This window comes from Gossypium hirsutum, chromosome D05, assembly GCF_007990345.1.
Source record: "Gossypium hirsutum isolate 1008001.06 chromosome D05, Gossypium_hirsutum_v2.1, whole genome shotgun sequence".
NCBI classification, from domain to species: domain Eukaryota; kingdom Viridiplantae; phylum Streptophyta; class Magnoliopsida; order Malvales; family Malvaceae; genus Gossypium; species Gossypium hirsutum.
Window position 1 is genome coordinate 56923376 of NC_053441.1, and position 18464 is coordinate 56941839.

The following is an 18464-nucleotide window of genomic DNA, read 5'->3' on the forward strand; positions in this document are numbered from 1 at the left end:
TTTGACAAACAATGCAAGTTCAATGGATAAAAGAGACGAAACATTAAATGAAGAGCTAAAATGACTTCTTTTTTTGTACAGTTGAAAAGTCAAACAAGTCATTGTGTCAATCCTAATATTCCTATTATCTGTATTTATTGATTTATCAATATAAGAAAAAGACATAAATTTTTGCATACACTCTCAGTATTGATATTGAACAAATTGGTCCCTCTAAAAAAATTAGAGCAACTTAATCCCTATCAATTTTGAAAGTGAGCAATTAAGAACAATTAATCATGACGTTGATGTTTTCTATCAATTTTATATAATTTTAATTGTTATAATAACACATTTAGCTCTAAAAGTTTAGACATTCTATCAATTTGATCTTAATTTAACAAATCTAGCCAGCAACATTTGCATATGTAAATGTTGAGGCTAATTTATAACATTTTTTAAGAATCAAGACCAAATTGAAAAAAAATATAAACATTAATAGTTGAATTTATTATTATATCACTAAAATCATGTAAACACTTAACATTACAATTAATTGTAATTAATTAGTCGTTTTCAATATCAAAATGAAGAGAAATTAAAAGAAAATGCAGTTACCGAAGATGAGAAAAGAGAAAGGGACGTGATAAGCTCCGTCACCATAAAGGCATTGTAGCCTGCTTTTATTTTCTTATATTTAATAAGTGATGCTTAACCTATAATAAAATGTGACACCAACTCAATATATAATAAACGGATAAATAACATATAAACTTTGGTTGGAATGCAACTTATTATATAAATTTTTTATTTTGTATGAATTTAAAATTTTAATTTATTAATTATTAATACGATGGTATATTATATATATAAATAATTACTAGATTATGATACGTTTAAAATGTGAGTAAGTCACAAATTTATATAAAAAAATTATATAAACGCTAAATATGACTTTAGTTGAAATGAAGTGTAGTTAGTGACTTTTAAACATTATTTTTTGATTATGTGTATTTATTTTTTTAGATTTATCAAAATAAGAAAAAAACTTAAATACCTTCAAAATAAAACTTTTTTGTCCAGTTAATGGGTGATATCAACTCAAGAAACCTCTAAATATATAATAAAAATATATTTTTTTAACATGAATGAAAAATTAAACAAATATATTTATTTTTAAATTTGTATAATTAAATTAAATTATTTATTTATTTATTTATACATTATTAGAAACAACAACAAAACTCTTTTACCCATTACACTTTTTTCTCTAGCATAATCAAATCTTCTAATACATTTTAAGAGGGGATGGGTTATATACACAATCTTTGAATTCTGAATATCATAATTTGCCACTAAACAAATAATTTAGGGCTCTTTTGAATGGGCGTTTATTTTTAGTGCAGTGCGTTTAGTTTTTCTTTTTTTTTTGTCTCACGCTATAGTATCGCTATAATATCTAATCTCACCACTAACGCTATTTTTACACTAACTAAAAGTAAACGCAAAACTCATCCAAAGGGGCCCTTAGTCTTTGTTGGGTAATAAAAAAAAAAAAGATGAAAAACTAAACGTATAGGAATTTCCATAAGTGTGCTTGGTAGGGAAGATGAAAAAATTAAAAGAAGAAAAGAGAGTAATTTTTATTTCATTTCTTACTTGGTAGAGTTAAAAACTGAGAAGAAAAAAAATGAAATATTTGAAAAATATATAATTTTAAACTAACATATTTTCTTATTTCATTCCCTCTCATCTTATCATTCCAAATTGGAGCTCAAGTTTACATCGGTGTAAATAAATTTTTCCTTTTAATTTTCTTTTTTTTTTAATTCTTGTTGGTATGATATATAAAATAATAACACATCAATCAATTTGTACACATAAGATGCTATGTCAACAAAAAATAGTTGATTCATTGATCACTAACAACCTCATCAACAAAACCGCTAAAATTTAACAGTCAAAAGGCTTACTTAATTAAATTTTTAGACCGAAAAAGATCAATCGAATACAAAAGGTTGGAATCAAGAGTGAAGCCAAAAGATTTGTTTTTGATGGCCGAAATTAAGTTAAATATTTTTACGATAAAAAAATACAATTTCATCATTTTAATAGCCTATATTTTTATAATTTTTAAAGAAATTAAATCAAAATTTTATCATCTTGAAAGGTTAAAGTGTAATTTTACCATTTCTAATTTAAAATTTTATAAATTATAAAAAGATCTAAATAGAAACTTTCCATTTGAAAGGGGCAGGGCCCGACAATGATTGAAATAAACTAAATTGATTTTTTTTCGAAATAGTTTGAAGGTTTACGATAATGTAAAACCTTTATCAAAAAGTGGAGGAAAGGGCCGATTGAGTCTTAGCTCAATTGACATTGGTATTATTGCCAGTGCAGGAGGATGTGAGTTCGAATGCGCTGAAGCACATTATCCTCCTATTTAAGGGTTGGAGAGGGACTATCAGTAGTTCTAAATATTGTATAATAAAAAAATAGAAATCGTGATGCTAACCTCATATAAAAGGTAATAAATAAATAATAAAAGAATTGTCTAATAAGTTCAAAGCTAAGATCTGATACTAACAAAGATTTAAACAACACAAATCGTTTATTAACGATTAATTGATATATAACTTGGATTTTTTTTTCACTTTGTAAATATTTAAATAAGGTTATACTAATATATCTAAGGGTTTTTACCAAAATTTCTAAAGATTTTCTTAGTTCCTCGGACTCAACCAACTCAACATTTAGGTATATCAATATTTACCAAGATTTTTAAAGTTTTACCAAAATTTTTAAGGCTTACCACGATACCTATGGATTTACCAAAATTTTTAAAGATTTATCAAAATTTATAAGATTATACGATAATGGTAAATTTCAAAAATTATAAGGATTTATTAAATTTTTTAAGGCGTTACCAAAATTTCTAAGGTTATACTAATATTTTTAAGTGTTTATAAATATTTCTAAAGTTTTAACAATATTCCTAAAGGTTCACCATTATTTCTAAAGATTTTCCTAATGTCCCAGACACAATCAACTCAACATTTTGGCCAACCAAAAAAAAATCTAAGGACTTATCAAAATTTCTAACTAATTTTAAAAATTTTGGTAAATCATTAGATACTTAAATTTTGGTAAATCTATGGATATTTAACTTTAAAAATTTGGGTAAATCCTTATGCATTTTGGTATAACCTTAGAAAATTTTGTAAATTCTCGTAAATTTTGGTAAATCTTTAGAAATATTGGAAAACCTTGGAAATTTTAGCATGCCAAGATGTTGTGTCTCAATGAAATCTTTAGAAATTTTGGTAAAAACCCTTAGATATATTAATAAATCCTTAGAAATTTTGGTATAACCTTAAAAATTCTAGTAAATCCTTACATATTTTGGTATAACCTTATAAATTTCGGTAATTTCTTAAAAATTTTGGTATGCCAAAATATTGAGTTAATTGAGTCTTCGACACTAAAGAAATCTTTAAAAGCATGGGTAAATTCTTAGAAATTTGGGTAAAGCTTTAGAAATTTTGCTAAACCCTTAGATATTTCATTATAAACTTTAAAAATTTGGTAAAACTTTATAAATGTAACAACTCGATTTTTAGCTTATTGTAGAGATAAATTTGTATGAAAATATGACCATAAAGGTTGTTCTTTGTTTAAAATGTTTGCTTGTTGCCATGGCAATAAGGATATCTCTCACCTGCTGGATCATCTCCTATAAAGCATGGATTGACTTATGTATGACATGCAAAGAACCATCAAAGCATCTTCTTCTAATATGCCACTTTGTCCCCGTTGTTTGGCTTGGAATCCCCCTCTCATTCTGTCCTGAATCCCTTCAGACCACTTCTGCCTTTGTTTGGTTTCTTCAAAGGCTTTAATCCATTGGCATCAGGGCCCACTACTCAAGGTTCTTCTATTCTTTTGTTGGGTTTACACTCTAAATCATATGAAAATCTAAAACTGAGCTCATTTTTTAATGAAAATTGACTCCAACCCCTTGGGTGGATCAATGATTTACATCTTTCCCTCCTCTCACCCAACTAAATTTTTTAGGGTGAGTTTGGATAGGCGATTGGGTACGGTACGGTGAGTTTAGTTTACTTTTTATCTCACGTTATAGTATCGCTACAGTGTCTAATCTCACTGCTACCGCTGTTTTTACACTAACCGTAAGTAAACGCACCGCCCATTCAAACTCACCCTTAAATCTCTATATCTTAAATGTTGAACCGCCACTAGACTTTTTGCCTACACATCGACTCTGGACCTTGCAACATCATGATAGGTGGAGCTGGGATTGTACTAATGGTGCACAATTGCTCTTTACTAAAAGCTACATATCAACAAGCAAATTACTTCTTCATTTTATTTAAATGATTTTCAAATCACATCTTGTAAATTTCTAAAAATGAGTTCAAAATGAGACAACATTATCCTTAACCGCACCATTGTGGGATGGAAGTTTTTTTCAATTTTTGATGACATTTGTCTCCTCTTTTATTCATGACTCAGAGAAAACGTGACATTGGACTATGTGCTCATAAGTTTTTATTAATTTCTCTTGACCTTATTCTTATTTTTTGAAAATGTACCACAAAAACTAAAAAATAAAACAAGGTAAAATTTCAAATTCAATTGTTTACTTTTCTTTCTTATCCTAATAATTAGAATTTAAGATGACGTGGCGGAGTTGAAGCCGTTCATCTCAACGATCTCATCCATTGCCGCCATATCCAAGCACTACTGAAACCAAGCTCCTTCCGGCACAGAGGGCTCGAGCCGATACCTCTAGAAGATATCTTAAAAACCCGAAAAAGCCCCCGAAAGGAATGGCATTATTACAATTACACCACTTAACTCTGCACTCTCTACCTTTCACTCCCAAACTACATCATTCCCGTTTCTCCACTCGGAAATCCCTTCGCTTCTCCTTCTCCGCCTCTGCTTCAACCACGATGGCTAAACAAGTAAATACCAAAATCTGTATATTTTTAATTGTGTGATTTTGTGGTTTTAAATTTGATTTTGATTTTTGCTTGTTTAGGTTTTGGTGCCGGTTGCGAATGGGACGGAGCCGATGGAAGCTGTGATTACGATCGATGTCTTAAGGAGATCGGGAGCTGAAGTCACGGTGGCTTCCGTCCAGAAAGAGCTTCGCGTTGATGCTTGCCACGGTGTTAAGATTGTTGCTGATGCTCTTGTCGGTGATTGTAAGGACACCGGTTTCGATCTCATCGCACTCCCTGTAAGTTCATTTCCTTCACTCTTTTTTTTCTGGCTTTGATGTCGAGGTGAAATGCAAATGTGTGAAATTTTCAAGTAATATTTGGTTGAAAATTACGACTTAAAAAAAATAGAAATAAATAATTTGTTTGAAATTAAATTGACGATGTTTCCAGAACATTTTTTCTTTCAAACAAAAGAAAAAATTTTGAACTTCATTTGTGTCTATTACTCTGTTTAGAATAACATATTTTGGTCTTCTCTTGTGTTTTTAATTCATATTTTCATGTTTCTCATTGATCTATGTATATTTAGGGAGGCATGCCTGGTGCTACCAACTTTAAAGATTGTGCAGTTCTTGAAAGTGTTGTGAAGAAGCAAGCTACAGATGGACGTCTTTATGCTGCCGTGTGTGCTTCACCTGCAGTTGCGCTTGGTTCATGGGGTCTGTTGAAGGGACTGAAAGTACGTTCTAGGTGTTAAGCTAAATTATTTCATAGATCATGCTATATGTTGCTATTGGTGACAGGTTTTTTATATTGTTTATGGTTTTGCTTCATTGAAGTGATAATCATCATGATTGTTCTTGACAGGCTACTTGTTATCCTTCATTTATGGAGCAACTGTCATCTTGTGCCACAGCTGTTGAATCAATAGTTCAGCAGGATGGCAAAGTTGTGACAAGTCGTGGACCAGGCACGACCATGGAGTTTTCTGTAGCACTGGTTGAGCAACTGTATGACAAAGAGAAAGCTGATGAAGTTTCCGGGCCATTGGTATGTGGACTTCCACTACATTAGTTCTTTATGCATTCTTTTGGAGAAAAGGAAAAGCCATCTGGCTAACCAGATGCTTGGTAAATGATACCAGTGTTTGCTAATATGAAACTGATTATATACCAGTGTTTGCTAATATGAAACTGATTATCTTCAGCTGCTGCGTCCTAACCATGGGGATGAGTACAAAGTCATTGAGCTAAATCCTATGGAATGGAAATGCAATAATATTCCCCAGGTGAGGTTTCAATGTTGGTTAGTTGTCTATATTTTATTAAGTTTATGTACTATTGCAGATCCTAGCAGTAGTTTAGACTAAGACACAGAAATTGGCTTCAACTTTGAGTAGGTAAAAAACCAATTAAAGCAACTGGTAAATTCACAAGAATAAGATAGTCTGGTAATTAGGCACAATTAACATACAAGGCCATGAAAAAAATACTAATCTGCTCTCTATACTTATCCCTTACAATGAAATTCAATAGAAACTGAACCTAGGCAGCTATTACCCAGTTTTGCACTTTCTAGTTGTCTTTGATATTTCTGGTTTCTGTATGTATTTGCACCAGTTGGTATTGAAAGCATAATCTGGTCACTCAGCTGAGATGTAACAATATTGTAGTTTGAATACCTTAACTGCAAGGAGAAATAATGACACTTGTTTTTGCATGCGGATCACTGATAAACATGGTGATTTCAAACCATATTCACGTTTTGGATCCTGAATTTTGTTTTTAATCCCTAAATAAAAAAACTGGAAATAGGCTGCCCACACTTGATATGTAAATAGCTGCAAACTTGATCTTGCCTCATAATCCTTACTTTTCCTTATTTCTGTTTTCTCCTGCCTTAAGTGGATCGAAATGCTAGTTATTCTCTATGTGATTACTAGATAGTTCGAGTTGATTGCAGCACAAAATAGTTATCTTAATTTCTAAATGTTCTCTATTTCCTTGCGCACTATGATTGTGTGCAATTAGTTGCTATTTCATTCGGCTAGTCATTTCCAACTTCTAAATTTTCTGACATTCAAATTTGTCTATTATTTTTCCTTCTTTTTTTTTTTTGATATTTTTTTCTATAATAAAAGTGTGTTTAATTAATTTTTCAGATCCTTGTACCAATTGCTGATGGCTCAGAAGAAATGGAGGCAGTTATGATAATTGATATCCTGCGTCGAGCAAAGGCAAATGTTGTGGTGGCCTCCGTTGGTGACAATCTTGAAATTCTGGCTTCTAGGAAAGTAAAATTAGTGGCAGATATGCTTCTTGATGAAGCTGCTAAACTTTCATATGACCTCATAGTCTTGCCAGTAAGTTGGGATTCTGTCATGTTTCTTGGCTCCTGAGTCATTCCTATTTTCTTCCTTCACCAAGTGCTTTTTAAACTTGGTCTTGCATATTTTCAGGGAGGACTTGGTGGTGCCCAAGCATTTGCCAACTCTGATAAGCTGGTGAACATGCTAAAGAAGCAGGCGGAATCAAACAAACCCTATGGAGCTATTTGCGCATCTCCAGCTTTGGTCTTGGAGCCCCATGGCTTACTGAAGGTCTAATTTTGATCATATTAACATTTCATGTCTTTATTAAGGAAAAAAAAGGAAAAAAATCATGTCTTGATTATAAATTTGCATGGAGAGAATAAATGATCATCGTGCCCTTGAGGCTTGGTTAAATAAATGATCATCACATTTAAAAATCCATATTCTGCATCTCCAGAGTCTTGATTAAATAATTCTAATATCTCGTACATGCTAACCTATAATTAGGCTGTAAGTTCATTGCAAACTTTTTTGATCATTTGCTTTTGGCTTTGAAACTTCAAAGCTTCCACTACTTCACTTTATCAGTAATTTTCAAATTGGTTCTGCTTTCGCCCTTGGAATCTTGTTACTTTAATAACCATAAACCATACATGAGCTAAGTTTGCATTCATCTCTTGTAATTATGTTTGCTTGAAATATACGTATCCAAGATCGGTATTCTTGGATGTTTAACAGTTGTATTCTGCTATGATTCAGGGCAAAAAAGCCACAGCTTTCCCTGCAATGTGCAACAAACTATCAGATCAGAGTTTCATCGACAACCGAGTTGTGGTGGATGGCAACCTCATTACAAGCAGGGGTCCTGGAACTTCCATGGAGTTTGCACTAGGAATTGTTGAGAAGTTTTTCGGACGCCCGAAAGCCTTAGAACTAGCAAAGGTGATGCTTTTTGTACACTAATAGATCAACTAGTATGAATGATTGTCCTCGGTTCTTGCTACCATAGAACATTCTATGAGATGATACATGGGAAGATCAAAGGTGAGTTTGCATTTGACTACAGATTCACTTTGCGGTTTATATACCATAGTTGGTTGATAAATAAATGAGACTAGGAACAGTTGAGCAATAAGAACACCCGGGTTTAGCTATGATACTTTCTTTTTAACTTGTTACAATTTAGGCCCAAATATTTTCTCTTCTGCAAATTTGATGGGGAGATGGCCTCTTTCCTAACAGAAGGAATTGAAATATAAGATTGAATCTTTACAAAGTCTTGTGAGTAAGATGTTTCATTATATTTCAATGATTGATTAAATTTTGATGATGTGAAAATATTGTAATAAATATAATCCATGTTTAAATAGGATTAGTATGACTAATTCATATATGTACTGTAGTTATATATTTAAGATTTTAACACTTCTAATTCTAATAAATTTTCTTATGATACCTTGATTTATAAATTGTTAATGTCCATGCATCATTAAATTTCCGGGGGCAGCTCCTGATTTCTCATGCTCAAAACCATATGTATGGAATCATATTCATGATTTTGCTTAAGCGAAAGACTCTAGTGGCTTTTTACTATCAATTAGAAGACACACTGGACCTGCAATACTGAATGAGTTCAGCAATGCAAGTAATTTGATGCAATGGAGCAAGTTCGGTTTCAAATTTGAGATGATTTGTGCTCAAATTCTTGTAACATTTTCTCTCCACTTGTGCTGCTTCAGACAAGCTGAGAAGACCATTCCAGGTGTACTTTCTTAGGTTGTCCATGAATTTGTTAAAATATACAAAGAGGCATATTTTAGATGCCAAATTAAGAAGTACTAATTTAATAAAAAAATTAAATATCAAAGTGAAAACCGACAGTTCCAAATCTAATAGTGAATTAAACCTTTTGAGCGTTACTAAACTTTCAAGAACTATTGAAGAAAAGGGAAAAGTTATTTAACGGTTTAATGATTCCCAATATCAAAATTAATAGTGATATACGGGTAAAGAAAAAGTGATAATAATAAATGTTGGTGAAAAAAATAAAGGTAAGTTGCATTCATGTCACCTAAAAGTAATATTTTCATCACTCTATTTTTTTTAATTTAGTTACTCTAAATAAAATAATTATGTGAATTAATCACTTTCATTAAGATTTTCGTTGTATTTAAAGGATTATTGACGTGACATATTAGCACATTGAGAGATTGACGCATGGATATTTTTCTTGATTTTTTACTAAAGTTTAGGGACTTCCATATAATTAGTCCAAAATTTTTTCCTCCTAAACTTTACATCAATAATGTAAGATTTGTGATACTTAAAATATTATACTTTCTAGAGATGCATGGAGATGCATTATTAGGTAATAATTTTATATATCAACATTTACCATTTTCTATTGATAAAAATATAATTATGTTATCCGTAGAAAGAACTTTTATAGAAATAGCACTAGTAGAAAATCATAAATTTGTTTGTGATAAAAAAATTACACCACCAAGAGAAAAACAAATTAAACAACTTTAAACAAGTCATTGGTTGTTTAAAATATTAGATAATGATTTTGGTGAAGAACCATTAAAATTATGGCAAAATAACCCTAGATATTGTGATATAAAATTAGAAAATTCCAATAAATTAGAGTCAAATCAATGATCTATACTAAACAAGATATATATGAATTTGACATACAACTTCAAGAATTATTAGAAAAAGGATAATAGAAAAAACTAATAGTCCACATTCAAATCCAGCTTTTATTGTTAGAAATCATGCTGAAATAAAAAAGAGGAAAAGCTAGAATGGTTATTAATTATAAAAGATTAAATCAAAATATTATTTTTTATGGTTATTTTATTCCAAGAAATGATGTTTTAATTAATCAAGCTATCAAGCAAAATACTTTAGTAAATTTGACTGTAAATCAGGATTCTGGCAAATCATGTTAACAGAAGAGTCAAAACCTTTGACAACTTTTAGTGCTCCTAATGAACATTATCAATGGAAAGTAATGTCATTTGAATTATGTAATGCACCACAAATCTTTCAAAGATGGATGGATTCTATATTTAATAAATATAAAAAAATTTGTGGAATTTATATAGATGATATTTTGATATTTTCAGACACATTAGAATTACATAGAAAACATTTAAATATAATATCTCAAGAATTCATAAAACCATACTAAGTCCTAAAAAAATAGAGCTAGAAAAAACAGAAATAGAATTCTTAGGATTAAAATTATCTGCAGATGGTCTTAAACTACAAGATCATATTATAGTAAAAATAAAAAAATTTCTTGAAAAAATTGAAGATAAAAAGCAACTTCAACAATTTTTAGAAATTATTAATTATGAAAGAAATTTATTTCCTAACTTATCTGAAAAAATAGGTAGGTTATATGAAAAATTAAAAAAGGACAAACCCTTTATCTTGTCTAAAACAGACTCAGAAATCATAAAAAAATTAAAATATGAAATTAATCAAATTTCAAAAGTTTATTTACCTAAACAATGTGATAAATTAATTTTAGAAATAGGTGCTTCACAAAATTATTGGGGTTGTATTTTAAAAGCTAGAACAATAAATAACAAATAATTAATATGTGGATATAGTTCGGGAAAGTTTAAACCAAATAGAATTAATTATGTCATATATGAAAAAGAATTATTAACAATAAAGAAAGGTATAAAAAACTTTCTTATATATTTAGCCCCTGAAAAATTTATCATAAAAATGGATAATCAGGCAATAAAAGGTTTCCTTACTAATAAAAGATTGGAAACTGTACTTAGAAGAATTAGATGATAATATGTAAAAGGAATTGATAATATTATTGCTGGTTATCTTAGCAGGTTATATGAATAGAGGTAAACAATCTCTAGAAAAAGTTGGTGAATGGACTACTGCTCATGAAAGGCCCAATAAAGAGAACACTTTCAAATCAATAAATCCTAATCAAGGATTTGTGACAATACCTTCTCAAGTATCTTTTTATCCTAACTAATAATATTACATTCCATATCAAATGGTAAGACAACTAGTTGGAACTCAATTATCATTTACACCACAACTGGTAAGTCCATTACCTTGGTCTCCAGATCCAAATTCAACATATCAAGCCAATTATGTTGAAATCATAAAAGGAGCAGAAAAGTTTTGTGCATCAGAAAATTTGTTGAAATCACAACAAATTCAGGAAATAAAATATTTTTATAATCCAGGCTTACCATCAGAATTATATAATTTTATTAATGAAATATGAAAAACTCATATTACTGAGCAAAAAGCTAATTTTAAGAGAGCTCTTACTAAGCTTTCACAATTTTTAGTTGAAAAAACAACTAAAGAACAAGAAGCTCATAATTTATTATTAAAATCCATTTTATATCGCGATTGGGAAGAACTAGAAATTAGTTATTTAGATATTAAAGAGATGAACAATATTGTTAATATATTTCAGTATTTTATCAATAAGGGAACAAATAATCCGGTTATAAATAAAATGTTTAGATTATATTTATATAATAAGGCTAGGAATATTCAGCCTGTAGAAATATTTAAAAAAATAAATGGAGCTATTTGCAACCAGCAAGCTCAATTTCAAAAAGTTTTTTCAGAATACTTTCTACAAGCTTATGTTTTCACTAATGATTTAAATTGAAAATTCACTACTATAAAGTTTAGACTTGATCATGAACCATTTTATATAAGAAGTATTGAATAGGGTTTTGTTAAAGAAATAACACTTCAAAAATTTTATTTTCATTTATTAAAATATTTTGTTGCATTTATTAAAACTATATTATTACGTATGGTATATGAAGATGATTATTATTATTATTTTCATCTTGAAATCAGTAATCTTATTGGTATAGCTAAAAAAGAAAAATTTTATCAGCCATATCAAATTTGGATCTTTAAAAAAATTATTGGAGGTCCCAACCTTTCAGCAGCTAAAGAAGAGAAAGAACACTTGACAAAAAATATTGACAAGTGTTACAATAATCTCAGTTATTATTAAATCCAAGCAGGAATGGATTTAATGACCAAAACCCAATATTTACTTCAGCAAAAAACTTATAGCCTCTGGACTGATGGAAGAAGAATATTGGCATATGACATTGGAGTCAGATACACTCAGGATGATAGAAATAACGAATCCGTTCAACCATTAAAAAAGATAGCTGACATGGAGATTGATGATTTTCCATCATACATAATAGAAGAAATCAAGAATACGTGGGAAAATTGGAACTCACTAAGACTATCAATCTATTCATCACATTTAGAAGAAATTTAGAAAATGACTCTAGATAATATTCAGGAAGGATAAAAGCCAATTCGAAGAAACCAATAAAAATATCAAGGAAGCAACATGGAAAAGCAACATCCATGTCTAGACAAAAAATGAAGCAACTTGGGAAAATAACATCCAAGTTCAGACAAAAAAGGAAGCAACTTAAGAAAGCAACATTTAGGTTCAGACAAAAAAGGAAGCAACGTGGAAGCAACCATGTCATGACAAAAATCATCAAATCAATGATAAGACATCATCCTTATCAGAAAAACTGTGCGAGATTCAAAGAAAATTAAACAGAATTCAAAAATTCTCCTATAAATAGAGATGAAGGAAGCCTAATGGAGGCATCGAAGATAGTTGGAAAAACCTTTCCTTAACCACTTCTTATCCATCATCCTCTCTTTTTTTGTCAAAACCCTTTTCCTTACTACTAGTTTTATTTTGTAAATTTGTAATATTATCTACTGTCTCCTGTTCCTCTTGTAATTGGTATCAGAGTCTCTTGTAACGTTATCTGGAGAAATAATATCGTAGTATTCATTGTAAGGTCTTATCCCTTATTCTCAGTTCCGTTTATTTCATGCTTGTTTATCTTAAAACCCATCTATTTGTTATTTTGTCTTATTATAGCCTGTTTATGTCTGGATGAGACTATTGGCTTTTTAGAGTAAGAACATATAAAGTTAACAGGCGGTTTTACCTGAGATAAATTTCATGGAAGAAACTGATTGTTCATATAAGGATAAATTTTACAATCATGATATGCATATTGATTCTAAAAATGAGAATAATATTTCAGCTCTTAGTAAAGGTTTTAATAGTTTAATAGATATTACTTCTATATATTTTCATAAGTTATATAATAAAGTTAGTAAAATAGAACAACAAATAAATAATTTAGGAGAAGTTATAAAATTAGATTTGAACAACGAATCTAAAGAAATCTTATCTCAAGTTAATAATAAATTAGAACAAGTTCTTATTAATAAAAATATAGAGTAAGAAATAGATTTAGGACCTTTGTATTATGGAAATAGTAACATAATATTAACTTTGTCAGAAGAAGAAGACACTTCCTCTGAAGAATCGTCTTCCAAAAACAAGAGACATAAAAAACCTAAAAACCAAAAAAGAAAATATACTTATCAACAAAAATATGATTTCCAATCCTATAAACAACTTATAGAACATTGGAAGAATAAATTTACTAAGACATCTGATAAAAATGAAAGAATAAAATATCTAAAATTAATAGAACAACCTTATGAAAAACATAAAGATTTGTTTACATTATTTAATTATCATTATATGTTAAACTATGACACTACAGACAGTAGTAGCAGTTCTAATCATTCTGATAATTCTATAAACCTAGAGGACATAAATGTTACAAGTTACAAATATGATGAAGAAAATGCTTCAATAGATGAAGAAGAAAATATAGAAATACCAGAACCAATGGATACTAATCAAACAGATTATAATCCTCATGGAAAAAGAAAAATAGAGCTAGATTTTCAAAAAGATGATTATTTAAGATCTTTTCATAAAAACTATGAACAAGTAGAAAATACAACTAGAATTGTTGGTAATCAAACCGAAAATATTGCTACTAATGAAATAAAATCTAAAAATTTAGAAGAACCATCTACTCAACCGGTCCCACTAGATGATTTAAACAAAAGAAATATTGCTCAATGAATTCCTATAGCGGACTATGAAAAAACCATAGATGATTGGGCACAATCTATGACTATAGTTGTTAACAACAACATGTGGTCAAAAGAAAAATTTTTAAACTACTTTGTTGGAACATTTCAAGGAGATGTTTTACAATTCCTAAGAAGAAGGGAAAGAATCAAAAAAAGGAAAAGAACAGAAAGGGCAGTTAATCAACCAGATTGGAACTCCCAAAGATTTATTAAAAGGGTTAACTTTTATTCTAAAAACATAATTTTGTGGATATATTGATAAAAAAGATAAAGATTATCTGTCTAGTTATGTATTGTCAAAAATTAAATTATGTGACATAAGATACTTAGAAGAATTTTCTAAAAAATTTCTTCATGAATATCAAAAACTAAAAAATGAAAATATAATTTTTTAGAAAAACCAATATTTCCATAAATTACCACCACCATGGGATGAGTTTGTATAAAAAAAGTATGATTCTTATTGAGAAAAGCATAGTAAAATAGTTGGTATAGAATCAGAAAGTATAGATTCTATAGGAAATAAAATTAATTTTGCAAAAGAAAGAATAATTATGCATTGTTTACAAAGTAAGGCTTCTAAACAAGTTAAGCATAAATTAAGTAATAAGCATTGTACAAAAATTTTAGAAAATGAATGAGAATTTGGATGTAAATCAGTACGTCTAAATACTTATAAAAAACATAAAAAGAAAAATAGAAGATATAAGCTAGTTAGATGGAAAGCAGGAAATAAGAAAAATTCTGGTTATAATAAAAAGAAAAGATTTATTAGAAGAAAAACTTCTAAAAATCCTAAAAAACAAAAATGTAAGTGTTTCATATGTGATGAAGAAGGACATATAGCACCAAATTGTCCTAATAAAGGAAAAAGTGCGAGAAAAATGATTAAAACACTTGAAGAACAAGATTTAGAAATATGTTCAAAAAAGAAAATAAATCCTGAGGAAATATTATACGAATTAACATCAGAAACGGATTCTGATATAAATGAAGAAGAATATATATTTATGTTTAATATAGGAAGCAGTTCTAATTATCAATTAGAAGAAATTCTTAAGAGAAGAAAAGGACTTTTCTAATGAAATGATAGAAAAAAATAATAAAAAATATATTTCTAAAGAAGAAATTTATAAAATATCTAAATATAAAATATGGTGTCAAAGACATATAGAAAAAATAAGTGGTAATACAGTTGCCAAAGACACTAGAGGTGGATTAACAGAAATCTCACTATTTAATAAAGATAAAATTAAGAGGATTAAAAAGAAATATTCCCAAGTTAGATATATACATTTAGGAATTATAATGATAACTATAAGAGCTTTGTTTAGAAAAGGCCATGATATACTAATAATAGCAGTTTTATTAGATAAAAGATTTGAAAATCTAATAAAAGCACTTATTGGAGGAACTCAATCAAATTTACATGCAGGAGTAATATGATTTAAAGTTAAATCAAAATACTTTATGTCTATTATAGATTCTTTGATAGAAGAATGTTTACGTCTTAGAATTCAAACAAAAAATTCTGAAATTAATAATTTAGTAGAAGACCTAGCAATCAGTTAGATTTCTATTAATGAATATACAAATACATCGGAAGTAGAAATCAAAGAAATTAATAATAAAATTATTGAACTCTTTGAATCTAATAAGTTCACTGCTGAAATACAACCAAAATTATTACATTTAAGAGATTTATCAATACCGGGAGATTGGATGATAGATAGGATAAATAGTGCAAGTACTTCTAAACCCGTAAGTACAATAGAATATGTGTCGTCCGGTGATAAATTATGTTTTAAAAATATAGCTATAATAAATACATATGATAATTTGGTTTTACCCTCAAATACCCAAATAGAGGAAGATGAAGAAAATCCAAGTAGAAGTTCTATATCTTCAACACCGATCATATTCCTATTTTTCCCACAGAACCAAGTAGAAACTCTGTATTTTCTAGAAACACTAGAATGAAAGAATACAAACTTCGATAATAATCCAACAAATGGAACTTGGAACAAGTGATGTAATTACATTTTCAAATTTTCAGTCCAGGAAATATTACACATATATTGAAATTACATTTCAGTTTAGAGAATATAAAACATATTCTTTATATGTTTTATTAGATGCTAGAGCTACAACTAGTAATTACAGAAGAAAATGGAAACATATGAAAGATCCAATAAAATTAACCTAAAAAATTTAATTAATTATATAAATGACTCATTTTTTTATTAAACACGTAAATGGCCTAAAATCTATAGTGAAAATTAGTAGAGCCAAAGAGTTTGGCACCACCAACATGCCACGTCAGCAACCGGGATAAAAAAATTAATTTTTTGATGGAATCATGTAGGATGACACCTCCTGTATAAATATTAGAGAAATACTGTAACTTTTTTTAAAAAAGGGGCCTTTAAAAAAACTTTTCATTTTCTAGTGGAGCCAAATAAATTAGCGCCAGCAGTTTCCAAAGCTGCAATGTGAATTTTTTTAATTTTTAAAAAATTTTAAATATATTAAAAAATGTTAAGTATAATTAATTTTAAAATTTTAATATATATATATATAATTAATTTTAAAATTTTAATATATATTTTAATATATTTAAAATTTTTAATATACTTAATATATATTTTTAAGGGTAAACTACCAAAATAGTCACTTTTGTTTGACTCAGGTTACATTTTAGTCACTTATGTTTGAAATGTTACGTTTTAGTCACTTACGTTATCGTGTTGTAACATTTTAGTCACTGAGTCGTTAATTGTCGACAATGGTGTAACTGTAAGTTATTGTGGCACGTTAAATCATCATTTCAAATGAAAATTTTAGGTTAAATTGTACAATTAGTTCCTATATTTTTTCATTTTCAACAATTTAAAATTTTCTTTTCTGTTCTTCTAACTTTTTTTTCCATTCTCTTATGCTTCTCTCTCTATTTTCCTCCCTTCTTCATTTCTTTTAACATAGTTTTTCTATGCTTTCCATTTGTAACTAGTCCACAAGCTCGCCTCACTCGAAAAAATTAAATTGTTCAAAAAAATAAAACATAGAAAAACTACGTTGAAAGAAATGGAGAAGGGAGAAAAAAAAAGGGAGAAGCATAAGAGAATGGAAAAGAAAGAAAGTTAAAAAAACATAAAAGAAAAAAATTTAAATTGCTCCAAACGAAAAAATATGAGGACCGATTGTATAAATTAACCTAGAATTTTTGTTTGAAATGATGATTTAACGTGCCACATCAGTTTACTGTTACACCGTTAACAGAAACTAACGGCTTAGTGACTAAAATGTTACAACATGATAACATAAGTGACTAAAACGTAACATTTCAAACATAAGTAACTAAAATGTAACCTGAGCCAAATTAAAGTGACTATTTTGGTAGTTTACCCTATTTTTAATAGGTAAAGGCAAAAAAGATTTTCTTAATATATTTAAAATTTTAAAAAAACTTAAAAAAATTTAAATATATAAAAAAAATATTAAGTATAACCAATTTTAAAATTTTAATATATTAAAATTTTTAATATATTCAATATATTTTTTAAATATATTGAAATTTTAAATATATTAAAATTTTAATATATTTAATATATTTTTAATAGGTAAAGAGAAAAAATAATTTTTAATATATTTAAAATTTTAAAAATTTTAAAAAATGTTAAATATATTAAAATTTTAAATATGCTAAAGAAAATATTGAGTATAACCAATTTTAAAATTTTAATATACTTAATATATTAAAATATATTAAAATTTTGAAAGTACTAAAAAAATTTAAGTATAACCAATTTTAAAATATTTAAAATATATTTAAAATTTTAAAAAACTTAAAAAAAAAACCTCATTGGAAAAAGGGGTGGGCAGCTTTAGAATCTGGTTTAGTTAATTTATTTGGCTCCACCAAAAAATAGAAATTCTTTTTAAAGTCTATCTATTTTTTTTCAAAAATTATAGTATTTTCTTGGTATTTATACAGGTGGCGCCATTCTACATAACTCTACCAAAAAATTGATTTTTTATCCTGGTTGCTGACGTGGCATGTTGGTAGCGCCAAACTCTTTGGCTCCAACAACTTTCACAGTAGATTTTAGGTTATTTACGTGTTTAATTAAAAAAATAAGTCATTTATGTAATTAATTAAATTTTTTAAGCTAGTTTTA

General features: G+C 28.4%; 1 protein-coding gene across 1 annotated transcript; it reads left to right on the top strand.

The window, feature by feature from the left end:
- The first annotated feature begins 4530 nt into the window (after positions 1 to 4530).
- LOC107903724 (protein DJ-1 homolog B) lies at positions 4531 to 8539 on the top strand. The gene is made up of 8 exons (XM_016829872.2): positions 4531 to 4970; positions 5048 to 5248; positions 5542 to 5691; positions 5820 to 6002; positions 6160 to 6240; positions 7114 to 7314; positions 7411 to 7551; positions 8023 to 8539. The coding sequence occupies exons 1-8, from the start codon at positions 4833 to 4835 to the stop codon at positions 8224 to 8226; spliced, it is 1299 nt and encodes a 432-aa protein (XP_016685361.1). The 5' UTR covers positions 4531 to 4832; the 3' UTR covers positions 8227 to 8539.
- The last annotated feature ends 9925 nt before the right edge of the window (positions 8540 to 18464 follow it).

What these genes read in the sequence shown, in the direction of transcription:
- LOC107903724 (XM_016829872.2), top strand. Translation starts at nt 4,833, where the DNA reads ATGGCATTATTACAATTACACCACTTAACTCTGCACTCTCTACCTTTC. An exon ending in GTCTGTTGAAGGGACTGAAA is followed by an intron (nt 5,692 to 5,819) that starts GTACGTTCTAGG and finishes TGTTCTTGACAG; the next exon opens with GCTACTTGTTATCCTTCATT. An exon ending in ATGACCTCATAGTCTTGCCA is followed by an intron (nt 7,315 to 7,410) that starts GTAAGTTGGGAT and finishes GCATATTTTCAG; the next exon opens with GGAGGACTTGGTGGTGCCCA.